At 46.0% G+C, this 19,427-nt stretch overlaps 1 protein-coding gene across 1 annotated transcript in view; it reads right to left on the bottom strand.

Annotated features, from left to right (window-relative positions):
* The window catches only part of MAP6 (microtubule associated protein 6), a 55,757-nt gene that overhangs the window by 16,505 nt on the left and 19,825 nt on the right, over positions 1-19,427 (bottom strand). Inside the window, exon 2 of the mRNA XM_083499794.1 lies at positions 696-909. Coding sequence (XP_083355920.1) covers positions 696-909 — 214 coding nt within the window. The remainder of the gene's footprint in view (positions 1-695; positions 910-19,427) is intronic.

Here is a 19,427-nt window from a genome sequence, read left to right as displayed (position 1 = left end):
TCCTGACAGTAAGAGCTGTTCGACAGTGGAATTTGCTGCCAAGGAGTGTGGTGGAGTCTCCTACCTTGGAGGTCTTTAAGCAGAGGCTTGACAACCATATGTCAGGAGTGCTCTGATGGTGTTTCCTGCTTGGCAGGGGGTTGGACTCGATGGCCCTTGTGGTCTTTTCCAACTCTATGATTCTATGATTCTATGATTCTATGATTCTATGTATAGATTTGTAGTGAACAAATGAGGGCACACAGAGATACTAGGGGTTATTATAGGCCCTGAAAACAAAACAAAACAAAAACCCCAAGCCCTGCAGCTTTTGCAACAGTGGGAGCCTGATCTGACGGTTCCTAGTCGCTGTCGAATCTGGTTTGTGGGCCAAAATGAAACTGAAGTCAAATCACAGAGCAGTCCAAGGAGCTGAGAACTTCTGAACTAGCCAACCAACTGGACAGGATGTTGGTGGGATGCGCGGGGAAGTGGTCGATCCTGCTGACCCCGCAGAGACTCCCCCCTCCCCAAATTTGCCACAGAGCAGGGAGGGAGAACCCCCCCCTTCCAGATGACGCTGGACTCCAACTCCCATCAGCCCCAGCCAGCATGCGAGGAAGCAGCGTACAAAAGTATGAAATAAATGAATGTTTTGTTTCGGCAGGGAAGTATCCCACAGAGGAGCCGTACTGCCCGTCTCCCGTCTCCCTTACCTTTGTGATTTCCTTGTAGGGCTCGCTGTACAGGCTCCGTATCCTCCGATGTTCGAGGAATTTGTTATCCGAAGGGCCGGGCTTTGCCCCTTCGACAGTGAACTGGGTGCTGTAGCTCGTTTTGTGGTTCATCTTCCCCTCCGGAAACTTGTACTGGGGCTTGACCTTGATGGCTTTCACCGGCTTGACGTCTGTCCAGGGTTGGAATTCATTTCTGAGCGAAAGGGGGAGAGCTTGAGTGAGAAGCAGGGAATCAAAAGGCTGCCCAGAACAACTAAGAAATAGAATGGCGTCAGTAGCTTTCTTTTTGTACGCACCATTATGCTGAACAGTGTCATTTGTTTAATTGACACCGAAAGTGTTTAACCTTAGATCTGATGGCAAAGGTATTCGGTTGCAAATGCGCCATGTTGGAAGGGTGATGGCTACGTCTTTGCTCTCAGGCTCTGTGGGAGTGAGATGCTACCCATAACCTAAGATGCTGAACAGCCTAAGGGGCTGAAATGCAGGCAAAATGGAGCCCGTGTGAGAGAGAGCTTTGTTAGCCAGCTCTGATTATAGGTTTCTTTTATTTCTAAGAAGATGGGCCTGTATTTGATTTGCACAAGATGGAATTATGGAAAATCAATTAAAAAATAATTAGCACACAAAAAAGATATTGTATGGAATTATTTGGATGTATCTTTGATTCTATCATTCTGTTTTTGAAGCAAGTTCTGCAAGTAAAGTTTCAACAATCTAATGGGTCTAGACCAGTGTTTCTCAACCTGTGGGTCCACAGACGTTGTTGGACTACAACTCCCATCATTCCTAGCCAGCACAACCAGTGGTCAGGGATGATGGGAGTTGTAGTCCAACAACGTCTGGGGACCCACAGGTTGAGAACCGCTGGTCTAGACGATGTTTCACTCCAAAAGGAGCAAGTCTTTATGCATCCGGTGACTTCACGCTGAGCAATATTAATATCTGCGATAGACACAGAGGGCTCCCCCACCCTCTACCCAAGGGTTTGGGGGAAGAGGCTGTTGCCATGTCAGGTTGCCTGGTCTTTCAAAACTCAAGAGCCAGAGCTGGAGGCTACAGAGTGATCAAGGGCTGGAGCTTAGTATCACTTGGTAGGGGAATAAGGTGGTCTTGGGCAGGTCCAAAAGAAGATCCTGGTTTAGATCTGTTAGATCAAGGGTGGACCACTGAACCTGGAAGACAGGAAATTGCCTTCTCCTGAGTGTGACCATTGGTCCATTTACCTCAGTGATGTTAGCACTGACTGGCAGCAGCTCTCCAGGATTTCAGGCAGAGGAGATGCTGAGATGAAACTTGACAACCTTCTGCACAAAAAGAAGGTGTTTCCCCATCTCCAGTCAGCACGTCTGTCTCATGCTTGTGGGGTTCAGTGGCACTGTCAAACTTTGAGGCCACTGACAGTGGAACCTCGGTGGTCGAACACTTCGGAAGTCAAACATTTCAACTTTTGAACAACGACAACCCGGAAGCAAATTCTTCTGTTTTTTCGAACGCACCTCGGAAGTCCAACAGCTTCTGAGGCGCATTTCTCCATATTTTCCAACAGATTTTGCCAGGCGCCCATTGCGCCTTAGTTATCGAACGTTTCGGAAGTCAAACGGTCTTCTGGAACAGATTACGTTCGACAACCGAGGTTCCACTGTATAAATTTCCTCCGTTTAGGGGACTTTTGTTTGTTTTAGTGATTTGTGCAGCCTCTCTGGAAGCCTCCCCCCTTTTGGGGGGTAAAGTCATTTAAATAAATAAATGTATGATGATTAGACACCATTCCATACATGTTTTTGTTTGTGGTTCTGCATGCCCGCCCGTGGAATAACAGAGTTCAGTAATAATCTCTGAATTGGGTTTTCTGTGCATCCTAGTTCCAGTCTACAGTGGAATGTGTTTTGCTATTGATATATTTCAAACAGTTGTTTTTTTAAAATAAAAATTGAGATTTCCCAAGCTTGGGAATGTCACAGTCCTATTGTTTTTCCCCCTGTTCTTTTAGATGCAGCCATCTTGTGCTATGCCACACCCCTAGGGCAGCCATTTTGTGTTATGTCATGACCCGTTGACAGCCATTTTGGCCCCCATGGGAGCCATTTTGTGACTGGTGTCCATGACCACATCCTCAGAAGACCTCACAAGGTCAGCGAGCTTTTCCGCAGCCCCGCAACACGCTCAAGGGCTGTGTGCCTTTGGTATTCATACTCCGAACAGTCACTTATTTCATGAGTTTATAACAGCCGGAGCCAGTAAGCTGGCCAGAAATTTAGGGGACGCTGGGGAATATTCACATCCTCGTCTTTGTGGGGCAGGGAGCAGAATCCACTGACACAACGTGATATGGATAAAATGGATAAAATGAAGTCCCTGGAGACTGAAATGTGGAACAAGGAGACTTGATTCAACACTACAGCCGAGCTCAAAATGGCTGCTGTCCGTGGTTCCATTCTTCGCTGGTGTTCCCCCAAAATGTTGTCCTCCATGCACCCGTTCCCCAAACACTTTGGTTCCTGCTACTATAATGATGGAGGCATGTTTTTCTATTTTACTGTTTTTTGCGTATTAGCATTGTTGTCTGTTTTGTAATTTCAGGGTTCATAGGGCTTTTAAATCATCATCATCATCATCATCAGTAGTAGTAGTGGTAGTAGTATGCCAACTTAGAGGATTTTTTTTTTTAAGGTGAGCTTTCTGAACAAGAAAATAAACACCCATAAACGTCATATGAGCATACGAAGAGCCACCTGGATCATAGCTGTCAATGTTTCCCTTTTTTAAAGGGAAATTCCCTTATTCCAAATAGGATTCCTTGCAAGAAAAGGGAAAAGTTGTCAGCTATGGCCTGGATAAGGCCAAAGACCCATATAGTCCAGCGTCCTGTTCTCACATATCCCTTCAAATTCATAATATTTTTGTTTACTGTACCATAACTTTAATGTAGTTCTATTTATATCTAAAACTTTCAACTCTTGCCTCTTTTGGTCTAATTTTTCCTTATCCTTCTTTTGCTTAGACATCCTAAATTTCTCCTCCAATATCCTGACCTCCTCTTCTACCTCCCTAATCCTTCTATCTTTCCCTTTTTTAAAAAACACTGACAAGCTCTGAATACATTCTCCCCTAATGACTGCTTTCATTGCTTCCCATTTTGTTGTTAATGGGAGATCCGGGTCTTTATTTTCCTCAAAATACCTTTTTAGCACTATTTTTATTTTAACCTTACTCTGTTCATCAGCTACCAACCAAGGGTTAAACCTCCAAGAATAGGACCTATTAATATGTCCTATTTGAAGGATGGCAGATACAGGGGCATGGTCAGTGATCTTAATCATTCCGATATTCATTCCCTTCACCCATGCCCTAGCCTCTTGCGATATTAAAATACCAACAGGATTTGAACACAAGACCCCTCTCCTCTCCTGCAGCTTCCAGGAACTGGTGTCAGGAAAAAGCAGCAATGCAAAAGCCAGCTGCAGGTGTCTGGAATGCAAAACAGGATGTTGATGTGTGGGACTGTACTATTGGAACTATTCATTGTACTGAGCACCGGATGTTAGCTCAGAGTGTCATCTGACCTGTACTGGAAGTACAGGGGTGGAGTTTCTCACATCTACTGTTGGAGTCTGGAGAGTACAGACACGTTTCTCTGTACTGCTGGAATGACAGAAATAAAGCAATGTAAATAGATTTCTGTCTGCCTCTTTCCCCTCCCTGAGGGAACCAGGGAGGAGGGAGGAGGGGTGTGTCCCTCTCACGTTGAGTGGGATCGCCGATAGAGACCTTGCCTGTATCCTGCCGGGAGACGCAGACGGGGAGGTCAACAGGATCTCAAGCCGAATGCCTGGAGCAAAGGCCAGTGACCTCTGACTGCGGCTGAGAATCCTGACAACTGGTACCCGGATTCTGACAGGTGATGGGCTCAATATAAACAGCTGCACAACTCTACTGGTACTAACAGTTATAGCTCAGGAGGACAGTTCAGGGGAAGCTGGCTTTCTGTTCTCTATATCTCCCCATCCTCCTAAAACAAACTTCCCAAAGTGGGAGATAACTGCCACTGTCAAACGGGGGGGGGGGCGGCACTATCCTTGGGTGTGATTGGGCAGGGGGGTGTTGAATAAAAATAAGGGGCACTGGAAGCATAAAGAAGAGAAGAAAATTTTGAAATTAGCTAAAATGTATAAGACAAATAATAAATGTTGGAAATGTAAAGAAAAAGAAGGAACATTTTATCATATGTGGTGGGAATGTAAAAAAGTAAAGAACTGGGAAATGATATATAAGGAGATGAAAAAGATGTTGAAATATACATTTTTTTAAAAACCAGAAGCATTTTTACTTGGTATTATAGGTCAGGACATTAATAGGCAAGATGTTAAATTGCTTTTATATGCAACAACTGTGGCAAGAGTATTGTTAGCCCAGAAATGGAAACAAGAAGAAATTCCGACGAAAGAAGAATGGCAGACGAAATTAATGGACTATGCAGAATTGGACAAAATGACAGGAAGGATTCGAAACCTGCAGGGCCAGAGATTCACAGAAGATTGGAAGCAGTATATGAATCATTTGAAGAGCAACTGTAATCAACAAATTACGCTAGTAGGACTACAAGAAGTTCTGTGTAGGTGAAATATACAAAGTGTTACAAAGTAGGAAAAGATAGAGATATTGGTTATGAGTTTGAAATGTAATAGTGAAAATAAGAAATGCATACTAAGAGATTAGATTGGAAATTTATCAGACAGGATTGATAAAAGTCAAAAATTTGAATATGTTTAATTATTGTTGAAAATGATGTTTAAAAAACTAAGAAAAATTATATATATAAAAAAGAAGAAAATTTTGAAAAACCGTTCACCTATGTTCCATGTGTTGTGTAATGACGCTTAGCAATGCAACATCAAAACCGCGGCGAGCGCTTTATTTTCCAAATAAACTCGCAAAACTTTCTGTGTGTAATGTGAATACAGGGGTACCTCTGGTTGCGGACGGGATCCGTTCTGGAGGCCCGATCGCAACATGAAAAGAGCACAACCCGCAGCGGCGCATCCGCACACGCGCGGGTTGCGATTCGCCACTTCTGCGCATGCGGTCATTTTGTGCTTCTGCACATGCGCAAGCGGCGAAACCTGGAAGTAACCCTTTCCAGTACTTCCGGGTCACCGCGGGACGTAACCTGAAAGAACGTAACCTGAAGCAAATGTAACATGAGGTATGACTGTATCACTATGGTTGATTTTAATAAATCATTTTATGATTTCAAGCTTCAAGGTGTCTCATTTACAACAACAGCTTTCTTTACTGTGTTTCAGGACACAGGTAGAAAGATAGATACAGTGGTACCTCAGGTTAAGTACCTAATTCGTTCCGGAGGTCTGTACTTAACCTGAAAGTGTTCTTAACCTGAAGCACCACTTTAGCTAATGGGGCCTCCCACTGCGGCTGCATGATTTCTGTTCTCATCCTGAAGCAAAGTTCTTAACCTGAAGCACTGTTTCTGGGTTAGCAGAGTCTGTAACTTGAAGCGTATGTAACCCGAGGTACCACTGTACACAAAAGAATGCAAATTTATCTCTGCATCTTTGTTTTTTCCGCTTAAAGAAGGTAGATGGGGTGTGTGTGTACTGAGTAAATCTTTCCCCCCTGAAAAGTAGGGTGGTAGGCCAAATAAGTTTAGGAACCCCTGTTCTAAAATAGCAATGAGAGGTAGGGTGTGTTGCTGTCAAACATCTCTGAGTTTCCACCATCCTCAATGGAAAATAATCAATGAGAGTTGATGGTGGACTGACCAATAAGGTCTGCTTTATTCCCTTCCCCCTTTTCAGGATGATCAATCCACTTTGCAATCCATTTGAGTGACAGCAGGCCGTGATGCTGCGTCCTTACTCCAGGGCAGAAACACACCCATTAATTAAAACCTAGCCGGTCGTTAATATTCAGCGCACACCCCAGGCTAGCGGCAAACTGCTTGCGAAGACCACACCGCAAACACCACAAGCAGCCAATGTGTGTCTGCACGCATATGATTTCCCCCCCTTGCATTAACGGCATCCCAGAAAGGAGATTTGCATGTAGATCAGGGCTCCACTCAGTGGATTGAGATCTGATTGCAGAACAGGTCGTTTCTAACAAGGAACTTTGGTCCAGACCAGCCTTTCCTCAACTTGGTGCCTCCAGATGGCTTTGCTGGCTGGGACCGATGGTTGTAATCAGGTGAAATTCGCCGTTCTGAGCGCAATGCAAAGTTTCGGTGCAGGCCATTAAAGCCCTAAACGGCCCTATATACCTGAAGGAGCGTCTCCACCCCTGTTGTTCAGTGCAGACACTGAGGTCCAGCTCCAAGGGCCTTCTGGCAGTTCCCTCACTGCGAGAATTGAGGTTACAGGGAACCAGGCACAGGGCCTTCTTGGTCGTGGTACCCAGTCTGTGGAATGCCCTCCCATCAGAAGTTAAAGAGATATACAGCTATATGATTCTTAAAAGACACCAGGGAAGTTTTTAGTGTGTGGTATTGTATTGTGCTTTTACTATTTTTTGTTGGCGGCCACCCCTCTTTTGGCAAGGAGTTCCGTAGTTCAACTACGTGCTGCTTTTTTTCTCTGTCTCAAAACTTCCAACATTCTGGATGAGATGCATTCGGGATGCCGGACTAGATGGGCCATTGGCCCTGATCCAGCGGGCTCGTTTCATCTTCTTGCAGGAAGCCAGAGGCATTGATTGATGTTCCTTTGGTAGCAGAACACTGAACCTTTTAGTCTGAGAGTGGAAGGCAATTCTGAATGTGTTCTTCCTTGAAACCCCCCGAGTCCAGTAGCCACTTTTCCTACTTGCCTGGCCCTAATGCAAAGATGATGAGGGGGACCTCCAGGCAGGCACAGAAAGAGACACGCCGCCCAGTGCGCCTTCATTAAAAAGCTCTGCCTCGTGCGCATCACCAAGACAAAAGGCACATGAATAATGTAACGTGCAGGAGCTAAGAATAAGTGCAAGCCGTACGGAGCTCTACAATTGGTTTGGGGCCTGGCACGCGAGTCTCGTTTCGCTGTAGTTTTTCTTTTAAATTTATTTAATCATTTTTTCGATACAAACAACAACCGCAAAAGACACACACAACAAAAGCCATAATAACACAATTTGACAATTCAGATCTGAATACACTGATATACCTATGACTACACATTTTTAACAATCTTTCCCCACCTCTCTCTCCTCCCCCCACTGTCCGCCTTTTCGCTTAAATATTCATTCCAGATTTCTCCATTCTTAATTTGCGTCAACATGCCATTCATTCATATGTAGCTAATCTGTCCATATTATCAATCTGTGTGCTCAATGGAATCTTTTTGCGGCTTTTCCAATTCATCAAAACAAGTTTTTTTGCTTCTAATATAGCACGGTACATCAATTTTTTCCCTGTTTCACTGTAGTGAAATTAAGGGAGATGACAGCATCGCCGAAGGCAGCCTCGCCCACAGTAGAAGAACCCGGACGATATACCCGCAGCAAGCATGTTCGCTGCAGGCACAGAGGCCAGCATTGCATGCAGCGACTGTCCCCTCTGTACATGCTCCCTGGGTTTGGATCCTCTGGGCCAGGTGTGGGGAACTCTTTGGCCCTCCAGATGTGGATGAGCCACAACTCCCATCACCCCTGGCCATTGGTCATGCTTGATGGGAGTTGTAGTTCAACAACACCTGAAGAACCCAAGATACCCACACCTGCTCTTGGCAGACACAAATCATGAAGGCGGCCTTTAAGAGAAATGGGTCAGTGGTGGTTCAGTGGCTGGCGGTTCAGACCCACCCAAGGATGGTTGTGAGCATGGGGGTTGGGCTAGATGACCCTCAGGTGCCTCCCAGCTCTGCAATGCTATGATGCTATGATTCTATTGGGACGTGGGTGGTGCTGTGGGTTAAACCACAGAGCCTAGGACTTGCCGATCAGAAGGTCGGCGGTTCGAATCCCCGCGACGGGGTGAGCTCCCATTGCTCAGTCCCAGCTCCTGCCAACCTAGCAGTTTGAAAGCACGTCAAAGTGCAAGTAGATAAATAGGTACCGCTCCGGCGGGAAGGTAAACGGCGTTTCCGTGCGCTGCTCTGGTTCGCCAGAAGCGGCTTAGTCATGCTGGCCACATGACCAGGAAGCTGTACGCCGGCTCCCTCGGCCAATAAAGCAAGATGAACACCCCAACCCCAGAGTAGCCCGCGACTGGACCTAATGGTCAGGGGTCCCTTTACCTTTTAGTTCCCTTGCTTCTCCAAATGAGTCAGTACAGCATGTAAAGAATGTAAAGCCATTGCCACAGCATCCTCTGTAGTAGCCCTTGATAGCCCTCTTCTCCACCGTGAATTTGTCCAACCCTCTTTTAAAACCATCTACATCGGTAGCCACCCTTGCCTACTGTGGCAGGGAGTTCCATAGTTTACCTACGTTTAACTATGTGCCAAACGAAGAAGCACTTTATTTTATCGGTACTGAACCTTCCAACGTTCTGTTTCTTTGGACGTCCACAAGTTCTAGTGGTTTGAAAGAGGGAGTGAAATGCTTCCTCCATTCCATGCATAAATTTGCAAACTTCTGTCATGTCCCCTTTCTTTCTTTCTTTCTTTCCCCAACCTAGTGCCTTCCCTGGCTGCAGCTGATGGGAATTGTTGTCCAAAACAGCTGGGTTGGGTGAAAGCCCCTGAACACCGGGAGAGGTAAAAAAATTGGCAGCTGTGCCCCCCCCCAAAACTCTGGTTGCTATGAAAATCTGAAGCAGCGGTATGTTTGTCGAGTCTCTCCCTGGAAACGAAGGGCGGGAAATGCATCCCAAATAGTTTGGCTCATTCCAGACCACTTAGAAAGCTGGACATTGGCACATGCAGAGTCTAAGATGCTTGGATGACTGGAAAATCCGAAAGCATGAAGGAAAGCAAGTCTGGGCTTCCTGGTCCCTGAATTGGAGATTGCCTGGGACCCTCACCATGGATATCCCCTTGATTTCAATCAGAGAATAAAGATGCGGTGCAAATTTCACTAAGAATTATATATGTTTGATATGTTCCATCTGCAAGATGCACATTTTCAGCTATATGAATCTCCACCAAACCAAAAAGTCCAGCCAACTCCACCACAACTGCTCCCTCCAGATTTCCTTTCTCAAACGCCAACTCTCCCCAAGACTCAGAGGTTGGTGCAAAGGCTCCTGAGACTGCCAGCCGTTTTTGTGTTCCTTCTGCACCATTTTTGCAGTTTCCCCACTGGTTTTGGGCCGGTTTTGCCAGTTTCGGACCTTGTTCCAGTTTGAACCGATTTAGTTAATTATTTCCTGGCACCACGCATATCGCCGAGGTCTCACACAAGTCAAACGCATGGAAGTAGGAATGTATCTGCCCACATGTTTGTATTTGAAAACTACAATCGTGTGGATGAAATAACTTCAGCAAAGCAACTATCTGTTTGCTTGCCGATCTGTTCATTCGACCGCTTCCATCTGCAGAACCATTGCAGGAGCCAAATAACGCCCATTCAAGATTTGAAAGAAATTAATCTTTCCTTATGGTAGCAGCCACACTTGGAACTCCCTGCCTATTGATGTCAGGCAGAAACCTTCACTGTACTTTTTTTTGGTGCCTGCTAAAAGCATTCTCCGCCTGCTTTTGGGGAGAAAAGCCATGACAAACCTAGACAGCATCTTAAAAAGCAGAGACATCACCTTGCCGACAAAGGTCTGTCTAGTTAAAGCTATGATTTTCCCAGGAGTGATGTATGGAAGTGAGAGCTGGACCATAAAGAAGGCTGATCGCCAAAGAATTGATGCTTTTGAATTCTGGTGCTGGAGGAGACTCTTGAGAGTCCCATGGACTGCAAGAAGATCAAACCTATCCATTCTGAAGGAAATCAGCCCTGAGTGCTCACTGGAAGGACAGATCCTGAAGCTGAGGCTCCAATACTTTGGCCACCTCATGAGGAGAGAAGACTCCCTGGAAAAGACCCTGATGTTGGGAAAGATGGAGGGCACAAGGAGAAGGGGAGGACAGAGGACGAGATGGTTGGATAGTGTTCTCGAAGCTACCAGCATGAGTTAGACCAAACTGCGGGAGGCAGTGGAAGACAGGAGTGCCTGGCGTGCTCTGGTCCATGGGGTCATGAAGAGCCGGACATGACTAAGCAACAACAACAAAAGCATTCTCATTTAGGAAAGCCTATCCAGCTATGCTGCCATGTCTTTTAATGTGATTTCTAGCTAATTGCAGATTTGGATTCTTTTCGAATGTCTTAAGTTAGTTGTTTGTAAGTGGGTTGTTTTAAGCCAATAATTTCATTGTTTCATCCTTTCTGTCTTGCGCAAAAAGTGGTGGCCCCTCCCAGCTCTCACCTGGGAGCTTTCCCCCCTCCTCCTCCCAGTCTCTCACCCTGGGGGAGGTGGTCTTCCCTTCTCCGCCTCTCAGAGTCCTTATACCACCTTCATGGGTATGTAATCCTTGGACCCTGATAACAGGCCAGAGCAGAGAACACCAAAGGAAAACAAAAAAGAAGAGAAAGGAGATAGAAGGAAATAACAGAAGGAAGGAAGGAAGGAAGGAAGGAAGGAAGGAAGGAAGGAAGGAAGGAAGAAAACAAGGACTTTTCCTTTTCCATCTGTCAGTTAAATAAAAGAAATTACCGGTATTCAATACATTCCCTCTAGGATGAAATCCAGCTATTCTACTTTCCGTTAAGCAATATTTCCCCAATCTTCAGACCCAAATGTCTGAAATTGTTTTTAACGGATAATTTCATTGTTCTATTCTTTTTGTCAATGGGTGGTATATAATTTTTTCCCTTCCAATAATTTTTTATTATTTTCTTTACATTACATATTCTTTCTTACCATAGTAAAGGTAAAGGGACCCCTGACCATTAGGTCCAGTCGTGGCCGACTCTGGGGTTGTGGCGCTCATCTCACTTTATTGGCCGAGGGAGCCAGCGTACAGCCATGTGGCCAGCATGACTAAGCTGCTTCTGGCGAACCAGAGCAGTGCACGGAAACACTGTTTACCTTCCCGCTGGAGCAGTACCTATTTATCTACTTGCACTTTGGCGTGCTTTCGAGCTGCTAGGTTGGCAGGAGCAGGGACTGAGCAATGGGAGCTCACCCCGTCGTGGGGATTCGAACCGCCGACCTTCTGATCGGCAAGTCCTAGGCTCTGTGGTTTAACCCACAGCGCCACCTGCATCCCCTTTCTTACCATACATTTATCAATATATAAACCTTTTTGCTCTGCCGAGCTTGTGACCTCCCTCCATCCCTTCAGTTGGTATCCCTTATCAATTTCTTTTCGCGTATTTTATCATCACGTCTTATCTATTTTACATTGTAGGAATTACTTCAATACTGCTAGAGTTTTTAAGTCTTTACAGCTGTCCTTTAAATATTCAATAAATTTACTCCAATTGTCCTGGAATCTCTGCATGGTATATAATTTTTAATGAAACAAATCACTATGAACTTATTCTGGTTGCAGTATATGATGTGATGCAAAATCTGATCTCTTTGAAAAGAAAAGAAAAAATAATGTACATGCACAGACTAGGCTTTGCTGCAGCAATGCCTCAGGAAAGCAAACTTAGGAGCTCTCCGTCGTTTCAACACCATTTTCTACAAACGGATGACCTCTTTTGCAAAAAATAAAAAAAATAACCCTGGAGCCCAGTTTCTCAAACTACTAATTTAGCTCTGCTTCTCCCCATTTCAAGAATCTCTGCAAACATCGGGGCCTCCCCCAAAGGTCTCAGGGGAGTCTGCAAGGCCGGCAGAGAGCCTCGAAGCAGATGGCGAGATTGAGAGTCATCTTTTCTTTGTTTAATTAGCCATCCACTATAAAAGGACTCTGTGACTGAAGTGGAGGCAGCAGTTGACAGGCTTTAGCTGTGTCACAGGTGGTGTTTGTGAGAAAGCCATCATTAAAAGAGAGGGAGGGGGGAAAATCAGTGTCAACCATCACATTCTAGATAATGTGCAACGAAGCTTCGCAGACACTCTGCTTAAAATTTAATGCGTGCCACGGTTTAGTCCTTGTGGCTTAGTCCAAACTAATGCTCCCTTTATTTCTGTTTGATCCTCTCCTGCCCCAGGGGGAGAAACAGCCTTTGCATGTCTCCTGAATATGCAGAAGTCCTTATCAGTTTCCCCGTTCATAACACTAAGGGGGGCATCCAATACACTCGACGCTGTTAGTAGGCGCAGCAAAAGTTTCCCTTCTTTCCTCCGCCTGAATGTGCCCCACAGTTCTGCTCTGGAGGAGTAGGAGAACCCCCAGAACAGATTTAGGGGATGGAGATGGGGAGAACATGCAAGACGAACAGTCATTAAGAAGCCTGGGAGTCATTCTGGACTCACAGCTGTCCATGGAGGCACAGGTTAATTCTCTGTCCAGGGCAGCTGTTTATCAGCTCCATCTGGTACGCAGGATGAGACCCTATCTGCCTGCAGACTGTCTCGCCAGAGTGGTGCATGCTCTAGTTATCTCCTGCTTGGACTACTGCAACCCGCTCTATGTGGGGCTACCTTTGAAGATAACCTGGAAACTGCAACTAATCCAAAATGTGGCAGCTAGACTGGTGACTGGGAGTGGCCGCCGAGACCATGTAACACCGGTCTTGAAAGACCTACATTGGCTCCCAGTACGTTTCTGAGCACAATTCAAAGTGTTGGTGCTGACCTTGAAAGCCCTAAATGGCCTTGGCCCAGTAGACCTGAAGGAGTGTCTCCACCCCCATCGTTCACTGAGGTCCAGCTCCGAGGGCCTTCTGGCAGTTCCCTCCCTGCGAGAAGTGAGGTTACAGGGAACCAGGCAGAGGGCCTTTTCAGTGGTGGCGCCCACCCTGTGGAACGCCCTCCCATCAGATGTCAAGGAAATAAACAACTATCTGACTTTTAGAAGACGTCTGAAGGCAGCCTGTTTAGGGAAGTTTTTAATGTGTGATGCTTTATCTTCTTTTAATATTCTGTTGGGAGTCACCCAGAGTGGCTGGGGAAACCCAGCCAGATGGGTGGGGTATAAATAATAAATTACTATTATTACTATGATGATGATGATGGAATTGCTACCAGAAAGGAGATTCTGAATGAACATCAGGAATAACCTTCTGAGAGCGACAACAGTTTGACATTGTAATGGACTCCTTTGGAAGGTCGAATGGATTCTCTATCTCTGGATGGTCATCTATCAAGTATGATCTAGTTGAGATTCTTGCACTTCAGGGGGTTGGACTAGATGACCCCTGGGTTCCCTCCCAACTCTGCAGTTCTGTGATTCTATGGCAGCTCCCTGTGTTATCAATATGATTCCTAATCTGGGGAAGAGGCTCAGTGGAAGAGCAACTGAAGTCCCAGGTTTGATCCCCAGGATCTACAGATATAACTGGGAATCCCTAAAGAACTGCTGGCAGTCAGTGTTGACAATACTGATCTAGATGGACCAGTGCCCTGATTCACTGTAAGACAGCTAGCCTAGGTTCCTACGAATTGCAATGCAAGAAAGGAAGAAAGCACCCGTCACTTAAACTGGAAGCGACTAGCCCTGTCTTTGGCCCAAGAGCTGCATTCCTCCTTGGCCTGCCATAAACATCCCCTGATAAAAGGGCCACTAGCAGTCATCACCACATCTTGTGGCAGGGAGTTCCACAAGTACGCAGGAATGTCCCCATTGCCGTCTGCTGCAGGAGTGGACCAGCCCAAGATATGCTTGTGGTTGGAGTAAAGGTCAAGATGTTCCCATCATTCAACTCAGAGAAGTTGACTGGCGGCGGAATGCTATTTCAGCACTGGACAGCGCCCTCCTGGGGGAGGTAGACTATTGCAGGTGACACAAGGAAGACTCAGTGACCCTTTTCTCCGTATCACCACCCTCACAGGCATGGTTGGTGGGAATGCAGGAGAGGGTCTTCTCTGCGGTGGCACCCCCCAGGCAACTTTTGAACTCCCTTTCTGGAGAAGTTCAGAGGCCTCGGTCCTGTATACCTGAAGGAGCATCTCCAGCCCCATCGTTCTGCCCAGACACTGAGATCCAGTGTCGGGGGCCTTCCGGCAGTTCCATCATTGCGAGAAGTGAGGTTACAGGGAACCAGGCAGAGGGCCTTCTCAGTGGTGGCGCCTGCCCTGTGGAACACCCTCCCTTCAGATGTGAAGGAAATAAGCAGCTATCCTATCTCTAAAAGACATCTGAAGGCAGCCCTGTTCAGGGAAGTTTTTAATATTTAATGCTGTACTGTTTTTAACATTTGATTGGGAGCCGCCCAGAGTGGCTGGGGAAACTCAGCCAGATGGGCGGGGTATAAATAATAAATTGTTGTTGTTGTTGTTGTTGTTGTTGATTCCTCCTTTCTGCCCTTCTGCCCGCACCTTTGTTCCAACAGGCCTTAGGGAACTGACTGCGTTTCGTGAAAGAGCTGGTTCTATCTCGCTTTCATTGCAATTATTTGTATGGTTTTAATAGATTAGATAAAATGGTAAAGGTAAAGGACCCCTGACAGTTAAGTCCAGTCGCAGACAACTCTGGGGTTGCGGCGCTCATCTCACTTTCAGGCCGAGGGAGCCGGCGTTTGTCCAAAGACAGTTTTTCCAGGTCATGTGGCCAGCAGGACTAAGCCACTTCTGGCGAACCAGAGCAGTGCACGGAAACGCTGTTCACCTTCCCACCGGAGTGGTACCTATTTATCTATTTGCACTTTGACATGCTTTCGAACTGCTAGGTTGGCAGGAGCAGGGACTGAGCAACGGGAGCTCAGCCCGTCGCGGGGATTCGAACTGCCAACCTTCTGATTGGCAAGCCCAAGGGGCTCAGTGATTTAGACCACAGCACCACCCGCATCCCAATAGATTAGATACTTTTGATTCTATCAATTGTTTTTCAATTATTACTTTTTCTATGTTTCTAGCGGTTCTTGTTTTTATCTGTATGCTGCCCCTGTCAGGGAAGAAGGCAGGGTATAAAATAAATAATAACCAGTGCTATTTTTCTAAGGAAAGGGGTGCCAGAATTCACCATGAACACCTCCCTCGTTCTTTTAGAATGGCAATGGTGCCCACCTGAGTGGTGAAAGAACTGAGTTCCAGCTGAAAAAAGTAACAACAACAACAACAACAGCTCCCAAAACTCCCAACACCTTGCTGTCCCTGCTTGAGGCAGCTGTCTCATTTTATTTTATTTTATTTTATTTTATTTTATTTTATTTTATTTTATTTTATTTTATTTTATTTTATTTTATTTTATTTTATTTTATTTTATTTTATTTTATTTTATTTTATTTTATTTTATTTGCTAGCCCTGGAGAATGAGTGTAAGAGAAAAAAATGGGCATTGGCCTAAAGGTAAAGGTAAAGGGACCCCTGACTGTTAGGTCCAGTCGTGACCGACTCTGGGGTTGCGGCACTCATCTCGCTTTATTGGCCGAGGGAGCCGGCGTACAGCTTCCGGGTCATGTGGCCAGCATGACTAAGCCACTTCTGGCGAACCAGAGCGGTGCACGGAAATGCCGTTTACCTTCCCGCTGGAGTGGTATCTATTTATCTACTTGCACTTTGACGTGCTTTCAAACTGCTAGGTTGGCAGGAGCTGGGACCGAGCAACGGGAGCTCACCCCGTCACGGGGATTTGAACGAAGGCAAACCTCTTGGACAGTTGGAGGGTGGTAGAGCTTTGAATGCAGAAGGTCCCAGGTAGGACTAGGAATGTCCCCTGCCCCAAAAAACTGAGAGCTGCTGCCAGTCAGTGCAGACACTATTGAGCTACATGGGCCAATGTTCTGATTCCTTTTAAGACAGCTTCCTGTGTTCTTATTGAACTGGGTGGTAAAACACCCTGTGTCAGCTCACTTCTGGATGGTGGTCTGCAGCTGATGTGGTCTGCCATGGAGGTGCTGGAAGAAGCAAAGATCACCAGTGTTGAAGCAATGATTCCTCAACATCAACTTTGTTGGACTGGTCATGTTGTGCGGATGCCTGATTATCGTCTTCCAAAGCAACTACAGTGGTACCTCGGGTTACAGACGCTTCAGGTTACAGACTTTGCTAACCCAGAAATAGTACCTCAGGTTAAGAACTTTGCTTCAGGATGAGAACAGAAATCGTGCTCCGGCGGTGTGGCGGCAGCAGGAGGCCCCATTAGCTAAAGTGGTGCTTCAGGTTAAGAATGGAGCTCCAGAATGAATTAAGTTCTTAACCCGAGATATCACTGTACTCTATTTGGAACTTAAAAATGGAAAGCGTAATGCTAGTGGTCAACAAAAGAGGTTTCAAGATCTAATCAAATCTAAAAAAATGTAGCATCAACACTGACAACTGGGAAACACTGGCCTGCGAGCGCTCCAATTGGAGAACAGCCTTTACCAAAGGTGTCATGGGCTTTGAAGACGCTCAAACTCAGGACAAAAGGGAGAAACGTGCTAAGAGGAAGGGTCGCTTGGCAAACCCTCACTGTAATCAACTCCCACCCGAAAACCTGCGTCCCCACTGTGGAAGGACGTGTGGATCCAGAATTGGCCTCCACAGTCCCTTACGGGCTCACTGCGAAGATTGTGTTCATGGAAGACAATCTTACTCGGCTACGAGTGATCACCACAGAGGAAGAAGCTGAAGTCAGCAGATAACCTGCTGAGTTACTCCCATAATATTTATTGATGTGGGGAGGGGTGGCGCAAGCGAGAGACAGAGAGAAAAGCAGTGCAAATTATGGATCAAGAAAAGCCATCAGGATAATTTGAATCCTTATGGACCTTCCATCCATCACCAGGCACTTTCTATTACAATTATAATTGCTAGATGCTGCTCCGAACCTCCAGGGAGCATGGGAAAAGATGCAAGGGATCTCAAGGTCAAGGCAGACAGGAAATCAGCCAGACAGCCTGTTAAAGGGGAGGGCTCCTTCATCACCAAGTTGCACTCATCCAAGGATAACAAGGGTGCCAACCAGAATGAGCTTAGTCCAACCCAGCTCATGTGTAATCTGATAGACTGTGTGGGAAGCCCAGAGATAAAAGGAGAAATTAATATAAGAATAATCAGGATTCCTGGTTCATGCCGAGGTGCTCTGGGCTTAGTCCTTTAACTTCAGTGGTTCTAAGGTTGACATATCAGGCTACCCGATTTTTGTGCGTGAAGTTGCAGCCGTGTAGGAATAAATTTGGCATGGGGACTCAGCACCCTTTCAGATCCTGATTATCGTCTTCCAAAGCAACTACTCTATTCCAAACTTAAAAATGGAAAGCATAATGCTGGTGGTCAACAAATCTACACCGTGATCAACTCCCGCCCGGAAACCTAGGTCCCGACTGTGGAAGGACGTCTGGATCCAGAATTGGCCTCCACAGTCACTTATGGACTCATTGTTAAAACTGTGCTGATGGAAGACAATCTTACTCAGCTACGAGGGATTGCCAAAGAGAGAAAACTGCCACTGTCATGCTTTCTATCATTTTAAAGTGCTATTTGACGTTTAAATTTGGTTTTCTTTTCCTTTCCTTTCCTCCTTTGCAAGCCACTTTGATTGCAATAGCAAAAAATCGCTAACAGAAATCACCTTGTGCAACCACACTTGGAAGACTCTAAAAAGTTCAGATGGTGTCAGCTGGAAAAAGTTCAGAAATGGCCACCCAAAAACGATCAAGGTGCAACTCTCCCTTTTTAAGTTGGGGGAAAGGAGGGTAAAATGGGGGAACCATGACCGGGAGCGTATAAAATTATGGTGCAGAGAAAGCAGAGATTTCTTTCCCCTCGCACATAACCATGGAACTCAGGAACATCCAATAATAATAAAAATGGAAAGCATAATGCTGGTGGTCAACAAAAGAGGCTTAAAGACTCTCACAAGGCAAATCTAAAAAAAATGTAGTATAAACACCGACAACCGGGAAACACCGGCCTGCGAATGCTCCAGTTGGAGAACAGCCTTTACCAAAGGTGTCAGGGGCTTTGAAGACACTCGAACTCAGGACACAAGGGAGAAATGTACTAAGAGGAAGGCACGCTTGGCAAACCCTCACTATGATTGACTCCTGCCCAGAAACCTATGTCCCCACTGTGGAAGGACGTGTGGATCCAGAATTGGTCTCCACAGTCACTTACGGACTCATTGTTAAAGCTGTGTTTATGGAAGATAATTTTACTTGGCTATGAGTGATCGCCAAAGAAGGAGGAGGAGGAGGAGGAGGAAGAACCTAGGCTACATCTCATTTTCTTCCTGGGCAATGGCTTTGGTGGGTGGGGACAGGTGATGAGAGTCAGAGTCCATCTGAAGGACCACAGGCCCACCTGGAGCAAATGAATGAGAGAGTTAAGGTGCAAGCATCCTAGAACATATTTCAGTTGGTTAGAGCGTGGTGCTGATAATGCCAAGGTTGCAAGGTTGCAGGCTGCATGAATAGGAGTATAGCATCTAGATCAAGGGACGTAATAGTGCCACTGTATTCTGCTCTGGTCAGACCTCACCAGGAGTACTGTGTCCAGTTCTGGGCACCACAGTTCAAGAAGGACACTGACAAACTGGAACGTGTCCAGAGGAGGGCAACCAAAATGGTCAAAGGCCTGGAAACGATGCCTTATGAGGAACGGCTAAGGGAGCTGGGCATGTTTAGCCTGGAGAAGAGGAGGTTAAGGGGTGATATGATAGCCATGTTCAAATATAGAAAAGGATGTCACATAGAGGAGGGAGAAAGGTTGTTTTCTGCTGCTCCAGAGAAGCGGACACGGAGCAA

The sequence above is a fragment of the Podarcis liolepis genome (genome assembly GCF_965112155.1).
Source record: "Podarcis liolepis genome assembly, chromosome: 4".
NCBI lineage: Eukaryota > Metazoa > Chordata > Lepidosauria > Squamata > Lacertidae > Podarcis > Podarcis liolepis.
This window is presented reverse-complemented; position numbering and strand designations above follow the sequence as displayed.